At 37.0% G+C, this 17,826-nt stretch overlaps 1 protein-coding gene across 1 annotated transcript in view; it reads right to left on the bottom strand.

The window, feature by feature from the left end:
• Positions 1–17,826, bottom strand: part of LOC127790907 (uncharacterized) — a 32,700-nt gene that overhangs the window by 4,176 nt on the left and 10,698 nt on the right. The window contains exons 3-11 of the mRNA XM_052320639.1: positions 9,294–9,427; positions 7,838–7,896; positions 7,665–7,719; positions 5,070–5,333; positions 4,617–4,664; positions 3,036–3,137; positions 2,169–2,216; positions 1,801–1,920; positions 1,017–1,129 (exon numbers count right to left, since the gene is read on the bottom strand). Of these exons, the coding sequence (XP_052176599.1) occupies positions 1,109–1,129; positions 1,801–1,920; positions 2,169–2,216; positions 3,036–3,137; positions 4,617–4,664; positions 5,070–5,333; positions 7,665–7,719; positions 7,838–7,896; positions 9,294–9,427 (851 nt within the window). The 3' untranslated portion in view covers positions 1,017–1,108. The remainder of the gene's footprint in view (positions 1–1,016; positions 1,130–1,800; positions 1,921–2,168; positions 2,217–3,035; positions 3,138–4,616; positions 4,665–5,069; positions 5,334–7,664; positions 7,720–7,837; positions 7,897–9,293; positions 9,428–17,826) is intronic.

Genomic DNA, 17,826 nt, shown 5'->3' with positions numbered 1-17,826 from the left:
GATTTTTACCATTAAGCACAAATCAGATGGAAGTGTTGAAAGGTTCAAAGCCCGATTAGTTGCTAAAGGTTTCACATAGGCTTATGGTATTAACTATCAAGAGACTTTTGCTCCTATTGCTAAATTAAATACAATTCGATTACTTTTATCTCTTGCAGTGAATCATGACTGCAAATTACATCAATTAGATATCAAGAATGTTTTCTCAATGGAGATTTAGAAGAGGAGGTGTACATGGAGATACTTGCAAGTCTTAAGAATCAAACAAATTCAAACAAAGTTTGTAAGTTAAAAGAAATCTCTTTATGGTCTTAAACAGTCTCCTAGAGCTTGGTTTGACAGATTTACTAAAGCAATAAAGAAATTTGGTTATTCACAATGTCAATTTGATCATACTTTGTTTATAAACAGTTCTCCTAGTGGAAGAGTATCCATTACTATTGTGTATGTGGATGATATAATCCTAATATGAGATCACAAAGAGGAGATTAGCAAACTCAAGAGGTTTCTTGCAAATGAATTTGAAGTCAAAGACTTGGGGAATATGAAATATTTTCTTGGGATGGAAATTGCAAGATCCAAGATAGGTATTGTAGTTTCTCAACATAAGTATGTTCTTAATCTATTTAAGGAAACTAGAATGCTTGGATGCAAACCTTCAAATACTCCAATGGAGATTGTAACTAAAGATAGAGAGGAAAGGAAAAATGCTCCTGCTGACAAAGGAAGATATCAGAGACTAGTTGGTAGACTTATTTATCTATCACATACGAGACTTGATATTTGTTTTGCAGTAAGTGTAGCCAATCAATTTATGAACAATCCCACCAAAGAACATATGAACTAATTGTATCAAATTTTGAGATACATAAAGAAAACTCCTGGGGAAGGTCTATACTTCAAGAAGACTAAGAAAAGGAATATTAAGGTATTCACTGATACAGATGGGGTTGGTTCTATTACTGATTGCAAGTCAACTTCTAGATATTGTACTTATGTATGAGGAAACTTGGTACCTTGGTGCAACAAGAAGCAAACAATTGTGGCTCGAAGTAATGCAGAATCTGAATTTAGACCAATGGCTCATGGAATATGCGAAGAAATGTGGTTAAAGCGATTGCTCCTTGACCTTAAAATTGTATCAGGTGATCAAATTAACATATTATGTGATAATCAAGCTGCTATAAGCATAGCTAAAAATCCAATTCATCATGATCAAACTAAACATGTGGAGATAGATACACTTCATAAAAGAAAAAGTTGAAGATGGGACTATCAATATTTTCTACATACCTACTACTCTTTAGATTACAGACATTCGAACCAAGGCTCTACTGAAGATCAAGTTTGAGGATATAAGATCCAAGCTGGGTTTACTTAACATTTACAACCCAGCTTGAGGGGGAGTGTAAAAAATATGTAGTTATTCAGTTTTGAATAGTATATTTGAGTGTACAGTTTGTTATAATTTTATTCCTAGGATATTTCCTTTCCCACTACCTTGTTCGACAGTTTCTAAGTCATAACCGACTCCTATGGAACGGATACATCTGCACCATATATATTGCTTTATAAATTTCAAATGTAAGGATGTTGATTTTCTGTCAAAAACTACAAAATCAATATGGTCTTTTCAACTCAAATTTTCCCAAATTGAATAATCATTTTATAAAGAAAGACAGTGGGGCTATTTAACTGGCCAGCCCAAGTGACTTGAAAACTGCAAGGCTAAACTATACACAAAGATGTCCTTCATCACCACTAAACAAAAAGAAAAAAGAGTTGACAAAACAAACCAACCTTAAGTTTCTGAAATTGCAGCTGCAGAGAGAGAATATACTCAGTTTCTCCAGCCCTGTCAGATAGGAGTGCTTGATGCTCCTCTTCCAAAGTTTTTAGGTTCATTCCCTGGAGCTCTGGCTATAACCACTCGGCCATTAGAAAAGAAATAACATAAACATGCAACAGACAGAGATATAAAGTTAGTAGTTGCAATATACACAAGCATTGTCTCAAGATCCCAAATATTCATGTAGTGGCATCTTCCTATTGAGCTGTCAAAAGTGCAGAATTAGTGAATGGATTGGACGGTGATATTGGAGAAGGTAGCAACTGGGGGAAAGGTGCAAGCAATCAGTGGAAGATGTCAAATACTCTGATCAACTCACCATATGATCACTTATTCTGCACTTCAATAGCTCAATAGATTGCTTTACCTGAAATTGTAAAGTTATGAATGAAGAGGTCCTTTCTGAAATCTTCTGTTACCTATATGATAAGACTACTGGACATAATAAAAAAAATGGCATCTTAACATGAAAATTTTTGTTTAGTAATTATCAGCGACTATTTTTATCTACTTTATTAATTTATTACCCCGCCTAGGGGATTAAGGCTTGTGAATGTTGTTGATCAGATTGTTTCAAGGCCATGTTTTAATGCTTCATCCTAACCAGGAACAGTAAATAGAAACACAGAAACATATATTCACCTTGATGTATTTACATCAGAAACAACTTAATAGAAAAAGGAAGAGAAAAAAAATAAAAAAAGTTGACAAACTACTCTGTCTGCAAAATGGCAACCTTCTTTAGAGTAACTACGCATAAATAAATACATATGCCAAAAATGTTTGTTTAGATGAGTATCCTCACTTTTTACAGCAAGAACATAGAGGAAGAAATAAACTAATTTATTAGAATCATAACAGGACATAATTCCATCCATTGGGAAAAGCCAGAGGATAAGGAGAAAGGATAACATATATCTATTGTACATACATACATATATATATATATAGAGAGAGAGAGAGAGAGAATACAAAGAAGATCTTGTAGCATCTTTTCTCATACGTGCATATGTAACTACATGTATATCTACAGACCAAGGATTTGATTTTTCTTATGCTAGCAACATTTTGGCAACTGTTATTTGCTTTTCCCAACCAATTTGATAGGACAAAAAGTTGGATTTCGTACAATAAAAGATTCAAATATCTAGATGCACTAAAGGAAATCAGAACTTAGTAACAGAACCTTGCTATTCTTCGAAACAAGACTTAATTTTGTTTGCTTCACCAAATCAAGATTTGATTTTGCAGAGTGTAACTTGGTCTCAAGGTTCATCAATCGATCATCCTGAAATTAGAACTGTAAATTAGACAGTAAATACCAAATAGATATCTATTATGTCTATTACCAAATTTTCTATGCTGAGATGGCTCTCGACACTGCACTTCCCTGCAATTGAAGTTCAATATCTGAGGAAAATGGATATTGTACATAACAAATATACAAACTGTAACTTATTATACCACTACCTTGCTAGATGTTTGATGTATACATATATATATGAAGGATTGATTAGATTATGAGTCCTTTAAAACAATAATGCACTTATCTTCCATAAGAACATCCAGTGGCTACACATAGAGTTTAAGCTATCCTGGAGCACAGCTTCAGAAAAACCTGGTTAGAAGGATCGCGATTTTTTATAGGGATGATTGGGCTTATAAAACATTACCATATCCCTTAAATATAAAACATTACCATATCCCTTAAATAGACCCTAATGATAATGCCAAGTTCTTTTTTGTGAGTGATGTATTGCATATACACAATGGTAAGGGGAGCAGCAGCTGCGCCCAGTTGTGGTGAGGAATGAGGAAGGGTTTCTATACATGGCAAGGAAATTAGTCCACAATACTGAACTTGTGTCAGCAAGTTGGGATATAGGCACGCTTTACAGATAGAAACTGAGCTAGTAGACACTTTGACTAGAAGGAAAGTGAACAGCAATACCTACAAGAAACTAAATAGATACAAACTAAAGCAAAAGAATTGGAAAAGCTGGAAATAAAATCTGATATACTCACAAAGGTATACATAGGAATTGTTTGAAGAAACATGGGACTCAAAACAATGAACTCTGTATTGCTTTGAATGAATTGTATGGTTGTCACAGAGAGCTATTTATGAAGAAACTTGTATGAGTTATAAAGCTATACAAGAGCTAAAGATAAACATAAGGGATAAAGATAAGTCCATAATATGGTCAACAATTAAACCCAAAATATCGTGAAAAGAATTAACCTAATCTAATTCAAATTTGATATATCTGGCTCTAACCTTAACAGGAATGTCAAAGGCATATTATTAGATAGAGATTAGGAAGAAGACATTGTGACAATGAGTGAAAGGGGAAATCGAATAATGTTATCAAAACTTGTACTAGAAAGGAATATTATTAGTACAGTTAGTGTGTATACTCCTTAAGTTGGATAGATGAATGCGCTGAGAGGAACTTCTAGAAGCATATAGTTAATGCAGGGAATAACTCAAGGAGAAAATTATTTATAGGAGGGATTCCATTTAATGGTCAGGTAGGAAGATGGTTGGATGTGATGTAGACTTGGTATACAGATTTGGAGTTAATAATGTGGTTCTAGAGGCTATCCTAGATTTTGAAGTAGATCAACATGCCAAATACACTTCTCCAATAACTAAAGACTAGATAGACTAGAATCCAAAAGCCACAAGGTTATGCTTGACTTTGCAACACAGGTTAAGTTTTTTGCAAGCGATCATCAAAAGGTAACTAGTGAAAAGGAAAGATACAAGAAGCCCTGGAATTTGCCGGAACAGTTTGTGAGGGAGATTGTAGACCTGTTTAAACAATAAAGAGTGTTCTGAGAAAGAATATGGGACTTAGGAGATGGGCCAAATATAACGTGGAATAAGATGCACAAATTTGTAAAAAGGATAGCTAATTTGTTAATCGATTCAGTGTCTGAAGCTAATTCAAACCGTTTTCTATCATACAGCAACACAGTATCTGGCAGAAACTTAATTCTGCTTCCATACTTCTCTAGCCTAGCTGTCATATAAAAGTAGGGACACAAAAGTAGTTTGACATGTCCTGACTAGAAGGAAAAGTTTCCATTGATGGTACACTTAACTGTGATCACTGATCAAGCTTGGTCTTTGCCCAATTCCATACATCTGCCTTTCAAAAATTTAAACTCCTATGTCTTATCTCAACCCGTCCCCTGCAATAATGGAATCTCATGCTCTCATGTGCTCTTTCTTTCTATTAACCAACTTTAAACAGCAAAGCACCGTCCATTTACATAATTCTTTCCTGTCAAGGTCAGTTATCCTATTGGTCAGAAGATGGTCTTGATCTTTCCACATGCAGAAAATCACCAATCTAACCATATGTGGAGAAAAAAGTTCAGAAGCAATCTTTGCACGAAAAATATCAAACATTAGGATATTTACTGTACCAGTCATACCTCCAGTTTCATCTGTTCCCTGGCTATTTTTGCTCATCATCTATACGATAAGTGTCAGTAGCATTACAAGACTTCTTTTTGAAAGTAAGGAACTAACATGCTGTGACAAAACTAGAACAACAAATTACTTAAGAAAGAAGCCTAAAAAATCTCACTCAAGAGGAGCCTGACAGTGGGGTCTAACTAAAACATGACCTCATGTATATGAACTTATGTACATAATAAGATTGTGCCATATAATAATATTAGAACATGTATTAGGAGAATGTACTTGATATAACTAGCATTTATGTGAAAACATGTGCAAGTGCTAGCTTCTTGGATGCAAGACGCACATTTATTCAGATTTTATATAAAAATACTTATAAAGAGGTAAATACAAACTCAAAAAATCATAAATAACAAATAACTATATTGCTATAATAACAACTAATATTATTTAATTCAAACCTAAATGTTATAAAAGTAATTAATTAATTAGAAGAAAGAAAAATATAAAATTGCTTAATTGTTCCATAAGATCAACATTAAAAAATTCATTGAAACAAATAAAGAAAGAAAAAAGAAAATCAGTGAAAAAACACGAACACAAACATTGAACTACCAAAGAAAATGAGAAATAGAAAACAGTAAATCAAACAGTGAACTATCAAAAAAAATCAATAAAATATAGATTCATATGACCGAGTAGCTGAACAGTGAAAGAAATATATGTCACTAAGCATGTGAATCTGAACTCTAAAGAAATAAACCTGGTCTGAATCTGAACTCCAAAGGAATAAACCGACCAGTGAACTATTAGAAATATTTAACAAAATACAAATGGAAAGCAAGAATGAAAAATAGTCTTCAGAGGAGGTTCGCCTGCCTCCGGCGACACTCCAGTGAAAAGCTGGTCATCAGAGAGAGGCCCACGCCCTGGCAGCTTGGTGGCGCGTGAGCTTATGTGCTGGCAATTTGCTGGCACGTGGGTTGTCCTCCGGCCTCCATCATTGAGTCGCCTCTCTCCGATGTACATATGCAGAGGTGCACATTGGAACATCATTATGTAATCCAAAATGTACACCATGATGTACCAATAGCATTTTTCATTTCATATTGACCAAAAAAAAAACACTCTCCATATTCAAACTGTGCTAAAACCTTTCAAAAATAAGAAATATACCTACATATGCTATAGGCAGAAGAGGCAAGTGCCTTCGCCCTCAGAGCAAGGCATGCGCCTCTGTGTTTAGGCGGGTGCCTAGCCTTAGCTATGCAGAGGTGCCCTGTGTTTGGCCTTGCGCCTAGGCACACCTTTGACAACTATGGTTTTATTTGGGTTGGAAGTAATCGTGTATCGTTCAATTTATGTTTATTATTGGCAATGGAAATAGCTAATGATGACACATTAGATACAAGGCTTGCTGGACCCTCTTGAAACAATGATTCATCAAGAGTCTGGTGTCAATCACCTTTTTAGGCCATAACATCAAACATAGATTGTAATAATAAATAAAAACTGATCATGTTTTGGTTCAACCAAACTAATAACCCTTGATGGCACAAATTGAAGAAAAAGAACTCCTGTAGCCCAACCCCAAATAAATGGGAAAATGTTCATTTGAGTTTATTACGAATGAAGAAGTTAGGAGAACTAAGATCTTTAAATTTGTAGGCAAACATATTTTGAAAGACTAAATGAAAAAGTGTTCTGATAATAAAAAAAGGCAACATGAAGAAATTTTATATTGATGGTATAAATCACACAGAAATAATAAATAGTTTAACAATTCAAATGTAACACCAAAAATTCTTGTTATTTATAAAAAAATTGTTTTCGGCCCCTATACACTAAAAGAAACCTCAAAATCCACTCCACTCAATTAAAACTTTTTCCAAAATAATTTGGGTCAACTAAATGAATCATTTTTACTAACTCTGTTAAGATCACAGTTTAGGATGTATTTTCTTATTCCTCAATCCAACTTAATTTTAGCCCCCACATTCCTTAGCATTTCCGTCAATATGAATATTGTTGCTTCTCCAAACCAAGGCATCTAATGCTCTCGTACAAGTGAGCTATTTGAAAAATATATAGAAATGTATCTATGGTTCCATGCGGCTAGTCATTCAGTGCATTGGCATGTACAAACCAATGAAAGGCCAACATGTGTGCACACACGTATTACGAAAACCCAAAAGTATCGCGAGAGAGAGGCAGGGAGAATAGGGGGAGAGGGAGCATATGAAGTTGAAAATTACTAAACATGCTATCCAAGTGTGTCAGCATTCATCAACACTTAGACAAACAAATAATTTACAAATCGGAACCTTTAGCATTTAAAAAGAAAAGTGGAAATATTACAAAGAGCATTAAAGGGTATATAACCTGTTGATCATGTAACTTGGCATTGATATCCTCCTCGGTGTTAGTATAGTAAGTGCTGTTGCAGTAGAAAGAAGGGGAAAATGAATGAAGATAACATAAAAAAAAAAAAAAAAGTCTCGATCAATCTTGCATATTATTTCTTCCGCCTCTATCTTAATGTCATAATGGATTACCTTTTCTCCACAAGTTTGGCTGACAAGCTGTTTCGTTCTTGTTGAACAAGCTCAAGAGTCTGAACCATAACAGTCAAGGACAAAATCAAGAAAGTAGCAAATGTTTGAATTAACCAGTTTAACCAGTTAGTCGTTTCTTGACACACATATACATGAATCTGTATCTTCAAAACAAACTAAGGGCTTGGATTTTTGCTCAATATAATATCGCTGATTTCGATGCCCCCTTTTGAAAAAAGACAGCTCTCCTAGATTGCCCACTGAACTTCCAAAAAGCCCTATTCAAGAAGGCCGCTCATATCAAGTATAAGCACCATGCAAATCTGGCTTTAAGTTTGTCTGATAGTTGCAACAATATGGGTACCATGGAAATGAGGAAAGAGTAAATATTTACGTGCATCATTACCTAGTTGGTGTGATTATGTAGATTGTTAAAAACAAATGCAAGAGGAAGTCATCTGAAGTTTTCTTTTTGTAAGTTGACACTCCAGTGTTAGTGATCCATCTTTGTATCAATTTTTGGAATCTTTGATTTTTTTTTTTTTTGAATAGTAAGTGTATAGTAGCTACATGGCCTACTTTAGATCCTTTCAGTGTGTATGGGCAGTACCGCGTTGGTATTGCTTTAATTTACACGTCTTTAATTATCAGGGAAAAAAATTATTGTACGTACCTACAAGGATTCCCAACCTTCCGTATAGTCATTTTCACTCTACCTCTCCAACCTTTCTTTGATCCCTCTTCAATTCAGATTGTGCAGAAAAGCAAAAGATCGCTAGGCTCAGTTATCCTTCTTTCTTCTCCTTTCATTCTATTCACTATTTCCTGTACTATTTTAATTAAGCATCTTGGAATCAGAAAGCTAGCCAAAGAAGTTTGCAGACAAGTTACTGCCAGAAAATGTTGATGTCATCAGCAATCAACAAGGTTGACGTGAGCATGGCACATATGGTGGAAGAAGCTTTAAAAGCCCATATCATGGCTAAAGTTCAAGGACTGAATGTTTGCCTAATACAATGCTACAAGGTAGACATCATGTTGGAAGCCTCTAGTCCATTCTTTACAGTTGGCATTGTCAACTATTGCTCCATTCTTTTAAATTTCACACCAGTAGGTGCTCCCTTCTAATTTTTCTATCCGGTTATAAACAAATGCTTAAGAACTTTCTCAATAACCTTCTATTTCTTAATAGAAGCATCTAGATCCTATAATAGTTTATCACCTATTCAAAAGGTCTTGTGATATCCTGCAGAAAAATAGATTTGGCAGCCTATCAGTCTTGCATATGTTTTGCCTCCTACAAGTATGTAAAAGCTCAGGCAAACCATGCAGGTAACAGTACAAGAGTTACAATATGAGCAGAGAATCCATAAGAGCATTAGATAAAACAATAGTAATAATCTAGCATTTTTTATCGAACACATAAACAGGAGCTTTGAAAATAGAAAAGGTGTACCTGGGAAAGCATGGATGAGTCAGATTCTAAGGAGGAAAGTGTTCTCTTTTTTTCCAAAATATGGGAACAAATCTGTCCCTTGGCTTTCACCAGCTGATCAGTTTCCATTTTGATTCGCTTTATATCAGAATATGCTAAATTGGCAAAGAAGCAATCAGGGAATGCCAAGAAGAAAGAGAATGAAGAAAGAAAGAAATGGAAAGGGAAAAAATAATACCACAAACATACAATTTTACTCTTAAACTATCCCTAGCAACCATGTCGTGAATTAAAGCTTAATAACAGAAAATTTTTTATGTATGGATAACAACGTAACAAGTGGGGACCAGTATCAAATAACCTCGGTGTTGCACTTAATGTGGATACCAGGCTGTCGATTACCAGAGAAATCTGAACAGTTGGAATGCAAAAGAACCATTTTTTGCCTTTTTGAATCTGAAGACTGCAGTGGAGATCTCTCAATTATCTAAGCTCAGTGTAGAAGGAGAAAGACAGCATAGGCTCAAAGAAGAAGTGCTACTATAATTGAAAAGAAATGAACATGATTTACTGTTACATAATGTCACGATCCTAGGGTTTACCTAGGGTTTAGAATGGGATTTGGAGGAAATCAAGGGAGAATTAGACTGATAGAGAGGGAAGTACAGCAAGAATAGAGGGAGAAATTACAGTCAAAACAGAGAAAGAGGGAGAATCAGAGGGATCGGGAGAGAGATCAGAACAATTGAGAGGGAAAACCAGAATTCAATTCATTCAACAATGTCTTATTCTCTCCTACTTTAGCCTATTTATTGGCTGTTACATCCCTTCAGTTAGTAACTGTACAAACTGCAAGTACAACACTACAGTAGCCTAAGGTATAACAAAGAAAAAATAGATGCAATAGAACAATTACTCCTATGCCCTTGGGGTCATGACAACTAAAGGTTGTTACTTCCCTTCAATTATTAACAAACTACAAGTACAACATTACAATAGCCTAAGGTACAACAACAAAAAAAATACATGCAATAGAACAATTACTCCTATGCCCTTGGGGTTGTGACAATTCCCCCCTCCTTGAGAGGTTTCTTGTCCTCAAGAAACTTATTAAAACTAAGTTGTTGTTTCTTCATCCAATTCCCGATTTCATGATCTGGTTTATTCTTCGTCTTTTCTTGTTTTTTTTCTCTTACTTTCCTTTCCTTTTGCCTTTCCTTTTCTTTTTCTCCAAAAGTAGTAGTACTATGATTTGTTGCCACACCTAGTTCAGCCATCCACTCATTCCTTATTGCTATTAAAATTAATTCCAATTGACATGTCATACCTTCAACCATATCATCTCCAATAGTAGAGAGGAATTCAAACTTCTCTGCAAGCCAAAACATGATTCAATGCTAATGTTCTTCAACTGGAATATAAACAAGCAAAATAGCAAGAGTCTCGTTCCCATCAACAAAAAACTCTTCCACCATCTTCCTTTCATCTCGTTTCGCTTTTTCCTTATGCATCCTTCTCTGCTCCAGATCACGAATATACTATTGGAAGATTTCAATGTGATCAATTTCTTCCAAACACGAGCATCCTCCGTCAATCTCTAACCAACCTTGAACTGTACTCCATTGGTCATTCACTTTGATTAAAGCACATATGTCCTCACAATTGTCTGATTTTTCAGTTGGAGTTACCCAATCCAATGTAGGTAATTCAACAACTTCTTCCAGTCCTGGTGATTGATGGTTTACACCTTCAATAAAAACAAACTTAAAATCTTCAAACTCCAAGGCTGATGTAGTCGTATCCTCTCCGATCTTCGCATCATCTTCTCCTTCCTCATCTTTAGTAGAGATCTCCTCAATTGGAGTATCGTTTACTTCCTGATTGCTGGTGTACACCAAAGGCTCACTTTCAGCAGATTTTTCCTCCAGTGGAACTTCAATAGCTTCTTCAGCAATTACCATTCCTTTCTTGTCATCCTGAATTACCTAATCCAATTTAGGTTTTTCCTCATTCCTTGCAACTATCATTCCTACTCTTAAGACCTCATCAGCCTCATACCTCTCATCAGCTGCATGAACGCTATCTTTGTGAGAAAATAATTGAAAGAAAAACCTAACATATTAGCCTCTCTTAGCTTGTTATTTATAATAGGCATAATGGACCTTAAACACCTATGGGCTTATCCTAATTACAAAATAAAACACAAACATATAATAATTACCATTATACTAATAATTCTAACACTCCCCCTCAAGCTGGAGCATAGATATCATATGCACCAAGTTTGTTATAAATATATTCCACTCAAGGACCCTTTAGAGACTTGGTGAAGACATCTGCAAGTTGATCATTGGAGATAACAAACTCTGTAACAATAACACCTTTAATTAGTTTTTCTCTAATAAAGTGGCAGTCGATTTCAATATGTTAAATCTACTCATGGAATACTGGACTGGAAGCAATGTGTAAGGCAGCCTGATTATCACAAATAAGCTTCAAAGGGGACACTCCACAAAACTTGAGTTCCTACAGGACTGCAGGACTTGTTTAAGCCAGATGAGCTCACAAGTTGCATTAGCCATAGCCCGATACTCTATCTCTGCACTAGATCTAGCTACTACATTATGTTTCTTACTTTTTCAAGAAACCAGATTTCCTCCCACAAGAACACAATACCTAGAGGTTGACCGACGATCAAAAGGAAATCATGCCCAATCTGCATCTGCATAACAACAAATATCTGTGTGTCCCTTATCCTCATAGAGTAACCCTTTACCTAGCGCTTTTTTTATATATCTCGGAATCCGAATAACAGCATCCCAGTGAGAATCACATGGAGAACTGAGGAACTGACTAACTACACTCATAGCAAAAGCAATCTCGAGACGAGTGATTGTGAGATAGTTCAACTTGCCTACCAGTCTCCTATACCTACCAGGGTCTGAATAAAGCTCCCCTTGTCCCGGAACGAGTCGAACATTTGGATCCATTGGGGTGTCAACTGGTTTGCAGTTCACCATACTAGTTTCTTCTAGGATGTCAAGGGCATACTTCCTCTAAGAAATTGAGATACCACCTCCTGACTGAGCAACTTCAATATCTAAGAAATACCAAAGTCAGCCTAGATCTTTGGTCTGAAAGTGCTGATGTAGATGTTCCTTCAACTTCTGTATTCCAACCTGACCACTCCCTGTGATAACAATATCATCTACATAAACAACAAGGTAGATACATAAGAAAGAAGAATGGCGATAGAAAACTGAATGATCAATTTCACTTCGAGTGAGACCAAAGGCTTGAACCACAGTGTTGAACCTGCCAAACCACACCCATGGAGATTGTTTCAGACCATAGAGAGACTTATTGAGTTTACAGACTACATTAGACTCCCCCTAAGCAACAAAACCAGGTGGTTGCTCTATATAGACCTCTTTCTACAAATCACCATGAAGAAAGGCATTTTTAATATCGAGCTGATAGAGTGGCCAATGACGCGTTGCAGCCAGAGAGAGAAAGAGACAAACAGAGGCCATTTTCGCAACAAGAGAAAATGTATTACTATAATCCAGACCATACCATAGATCTATGTAAAGGCTTTGGCAACCAAGTGAGCCTTAAGAAGCTCCACCTGACCATCAAGACCCACTTTGGGAGTGAATACCCACTAGCAACCAATGGGAGTCTTTCCTGGTGGTAAAGGCACCAAATCCCAAGTACCATTCGAATGTAAGGCGTCAATCTCATCTAACATAGCCTGGCGCCAACCAGGATAGGACAAAGCTTCACCTGTGGTTTTAGGAATAGAAACAGAGGAAAGACTCGAAACAAAGGCACTATAAGAAGGGGACAAACGGTCATAGCATAAAAAGTTAAAAATAGGATGGGGATTACGAGTAAACCTTGTACCTTTGCGAAGAGCAACGGGGAGACTATTGAGCTCAGGATCCGAAGTAGAAGGGACCACAGATAGAGAGAGTGAGTCAGGAGAGTCCTGGGCTGGAGGAATGTTGGCGCCGGTAACGGGATGAGGATGACAGTGATATGTAAGAAGTGGAGGAGCCGTGGAAGGTGGACCGGAAAATGGTAGGGTATGCGCCACAAAGGAGACAGACAGACCTGATGAGGACAGCGGAAGAAAAGAAAAAGGAACAGGTAAAACCTGGTGAAGACTCTATGAATCAGGCTGAGCAACCGAAAAGAAAGATTGTTGTTCAAAGAATGTGACATCAGCAGACAAAAGATAACGGTTCAGCTCAGGAGAGTAACACTTATAGCCTTTCTGCAACCGAAAATAGCCGAGGAAGATACACTTGAGAGATTTTGCAGCAAGCTTATCTTGTCCAGGTGAAAAAGAATGCGCAAAACAGATACAGCCAAAAACACGAAGAGGAACAGAATAAAGCGGTTGTGTAGGGAACAAAAGGGAATGAGGGATTTGGTCATGTAACGCTGAAGATGGCATGCAATTGATTGGATAACATAAACACGAAGAGGAACAGAATAAAGCGATTGTGTAGGGAACAAAAAGGAATGAGGGATTTGGTCATGTAACGTTGAAGATAGCATGCAATTGATTAGATAACATGCAGTTATAACAATATCTCCCCAAAATTTGGTGGGAAGATTGGCATGTAAAAGGAGCGTCCGGGCAGTCTCAATAAGATGGCGATTCTTATGCTCAACAACACCATTTTGTTGAGGTGTGTAAGGACAAGAGGATTGATGCAGGATGCCATTAGCAGTCATAAAGGTAGTAAATTGAGAAGAAAAATACTCAAGAGCATTATCACTACATAAGGCTCGTATAGAAACTCCAAACTGTGTTTTTATTTCAGCAGTAAATGTCTGAAAGATAGAAAACAACTCGGACCGACTCTTAATAAGAAACAACCAAGTGCAACGAGAAAAATCATCAATGAAAGTAACGAAATATGAAAGACCAAGAGTATAATTTACACGACTAGGCCCCTATACATCAGAGTGCACAAGGGAAAAAGGAGCCACAGCCCTATTATGGACTCGATGAGAAAAACAATTACGAGCGTGTTTACCATGCTGACACGACTCATAATTAAACATGGACAATGACGACAAACTAGGAACTAATTTCTTCAGTTTGGAGAGACTGGGATAACCGAGACGATAGTGGAGAAGATCTGGGGAAGCGGCATTGGTGCAAGCTACTGGTGAACTAGGCACAACAAGATGATAGTGACCCTATGACTCACACCCAACGCCAATCGTCTGCCCCTTACCCTGGTCCTGAACACAAACAGAGGTAATAGTAAAGATAATAGAACAGTTGAGGGTTTTGGTGAGTTGGCTAACTGAAATCAAATTAAAAGGACTATTAGGAATATATAAAACATAATTTAATGAGAAAGACGAGGTGGGTGTGATTTGGCTGATTCCTTTAACTGCAGTTTTGGTACCATCAGTCAGGGTAACAGTAGGCAAGGTATCAAAATAGGTAAGTGAGGAGAAAAGTTCATTACCACATATATGGTCAGTGGCGCTAGAATCTATAATCCAAGAACTAACAGATGAGCCTTGAGCAACACAAGCAACGGGATTACCAAGATGAGACTGCTGGATGGCTTGGAACTTCAAGAAAGCATCATACTCAGCTACAGACATAGGGACCAATTGCGAACCTGGTGGAGATTAAGCAGGACTATGATCACTCTAAAATACATGAGCTAGACTAGTAGATGATGCAGGTCGAGCAGCTAGCCGACCATGTTTCTTCCAGCATTTGTCCTCAAGATGACCCAGTTTCTTACAAAAAATACACTGTGGACGTGAGCGATTATTATTGCGTCCTCTATTTCCTCCTACAGTGGAAGCCTGAGACACAAAAGCTGAAGATTCAGTTGGAGGAACAACATGAGAAGAAGAGGACATACCATGTGCACCTGTCATATTCAACAACCTTTTGAAAGAGTCCTTCATGGTAGGGTTAGCGGAGCTGGTCAACATTTGATGCCTAATGGCGTCAAACTCTGGTTTCAGACCGGAGAGAGCAATAACCATAAAAAACTTCTCTCGTTGAGCAATCTGTTCGGTGCAGGTCGTAGTGAGAAGAAGAAGAGCATCAAATTTTTGCATGAGAGCCCGAACTTGCCCCAGATAAGATTCCATGAACGACTCCTACTTGAGATTCTTGATATTAAAAACCACAATGTAAAAACGTTGGATGTCGTTTGTATAACACTCTTTAGCTTCCTCCACACATCAACGCGAGTTTCAAAGGGGCAAAAGAGCTGCATGATGGAAGGATCAATAGACTGCCATAGGAGACTACATAACTGGGCATCAACTTGTTCCCATCTAGCCCAATTCGCTTCTGGCACACTTTCAGCCTTTGTGGTAAGATGATCCGCTTGGCTCTGCCCTTTAAACCACATTTTGACAGAGGCTGCCCATGAGAAATAATTGGTCAACCCTATCAACTTGACAGTGGTAATATTGGTTGTCCCAAGATTGGAGACAGTAAAGGATTGAGGGGCAACAGGTGCCAGAGCAAGAATAGCACCGGCAGAAACAGCGTTATTGAAATCAGACATGGCGAGGGTTTTGACACCGGTAGTGGCTTGAGAGGTCACCGGAGATCAAATCTGGAGAAGTCGGAGAAGATTGGTCAGCAAACGCGTTGTCATGCACCGGCGCGTGGAGATGGAGGCAGCAAGTGGCGGTGGCACGTGGGGGCTCGTGGGTGGTCCGATGGCGGCGAGTCTTCGGCAGTCGGCCGATATAGTGGCGGCAAACCCTATGGTGGTGGCGGTGTTATCCAATGGTGGCCAGACAGTGGGGTTCTAGTATTGGGCAGTGACGGTGACGGCTAGGGTTTGACAATCGTTGGAAAAAGATACACAGCGACGGCTAGGGTTTTTCTCACCAGTGGCTCTGATATCATGTGAGAAAATAATTATGAGAGAAAAACCTAAGAGATTAGCCTCTCTTAGCTTGTTATTTATAATAGGCATAACGGGTCTTAAACACCTATAGGCTTATCCTAATTACAAAATAAAACACAAACATATAATAATTACAATTATACTAATAATTCTAACAATCTTCATCGCAACCCTCCTCTTCCAATGCTACTTCATCAGCTTCCTGCACTACTTGATTGCCAACCTTAAAAGTATTGTCAATCTAATGGTTGCTCATCGAATAATTTTTAGGCTGTAGCCCACGCTTTTTGTATATCACTTCTAAAGCAAGCTCATGTAACCTCGCTTTCTTGGCAGCCTGCTTAACAGCAGCAAGTTGCATCATTTTTACAATTCGCCTTAGTTAATCCTTAAGGCCACTAATGAAGCTGAAAACAAAGTAGTGCTCTGTTAAAGCAGGTTGAGAATTCAACATTAGAGACCCTAGTTCTTCAAACTGGATCTAATACTCTATCACAGATCCGACCTATTTTAGTTTATGAAATTCGTTACTCACAACGGTCATTAACTTCTCTCCAGACTGGTCACTTCGATCCTTCACAAACTCAGTCCAACTTATCTCAATTTTAGTCGAAATACTAACCCAATACATCCTAGCATGCTTGAAAGAATATCCAAGATGGGGGTGAATTGGGTGTTTTGATTATTTTTTACGAACAATGAAAATATCTTAATAATCTTGATGCAGTAAAGTTATTTGATGAAAACAATTTTATTCAACTCCAAACAAGTGCAGCAACGGATGAAAATATATGTGGCTAGATGCATGCATCATGAATAGTATAAGTAAAAAGACTTTTGTATGCTTTATGAAAACTAATATTTGAAGAGCATTTTATGCATATTATGAATGCTGAAAGAAAAAATACTTACTTAAAAAATATTATATGAATATATTTTATAGTTTAATGAAGAACATTTTATAAAACTGAAAGCAAGAAGGAATCATTTAAAGAGAGTCTTATGATAGACTATAGAAAAATGAATAGGTTGTAAAACAGTTTTCAAGGTATAACAAAAATATAATTTTAAGATGATTCCAACCGTACAAACATTTTAATGACAATTAGAATAGCTATGCAAACAGCTGAAATTATGTATGAAGAATGAAGGCATGGAGAATAAAGAATAATGTTGTTAAGGATATAGATATAAAAGCAAGCACAATGAACACAGCATTTTTGAGTGGTTCGGCCAACTGCCTAGTCCACTACCTTAGCTCATCACTAAAGGATTTTGAAAACATCCATTAAGGATAGTAGTTTTTCCAACTATAACTTCTACTTTTACGGGATAAGTAGGAACACTCGCTTTTACAGGCTAAGCACTAACCTCCACTTTTAACAGGCAAAGTACCATTACATGAGGCTTTTTCTTTCTAGGCTAACCCACAACCACTACCGTTTAAAGGATAAGGCGTAACATATAACATGAGGTTTTTTCATTCTAAGTTAAGCCACAACCACTACCTTTTAAAGGATAAGGCATAACTTTACAAGTTCACAAAATTGTGAAAGGATATCTCAAGAGAAAAATATAAGATGTACAAATATATCACTTTTCTCTTGGACAAAAGAGAGTTTGAAATATATGAATGA

Source organism: Diospyros lotus, chromosome 14 (genome assembly GCF_014633365.1).
Source record: "Diospyros lotus cultivar Yz01 chromosome 14, ASM1463336v1, whole genome shotgun sequence".
Taxonomy (NCBI): Eukaryota; Viridiplantae; Streptophyta; class Magnoliopsida; order Ericales; family Ebenaceae; genus Diospyros; species Diospyros lotus.
The sequence above is the reverse complement of the archived record's forward strand: the minus strand, read 5'-3'. Positions and strand labels throughout refer to the sequence as shown.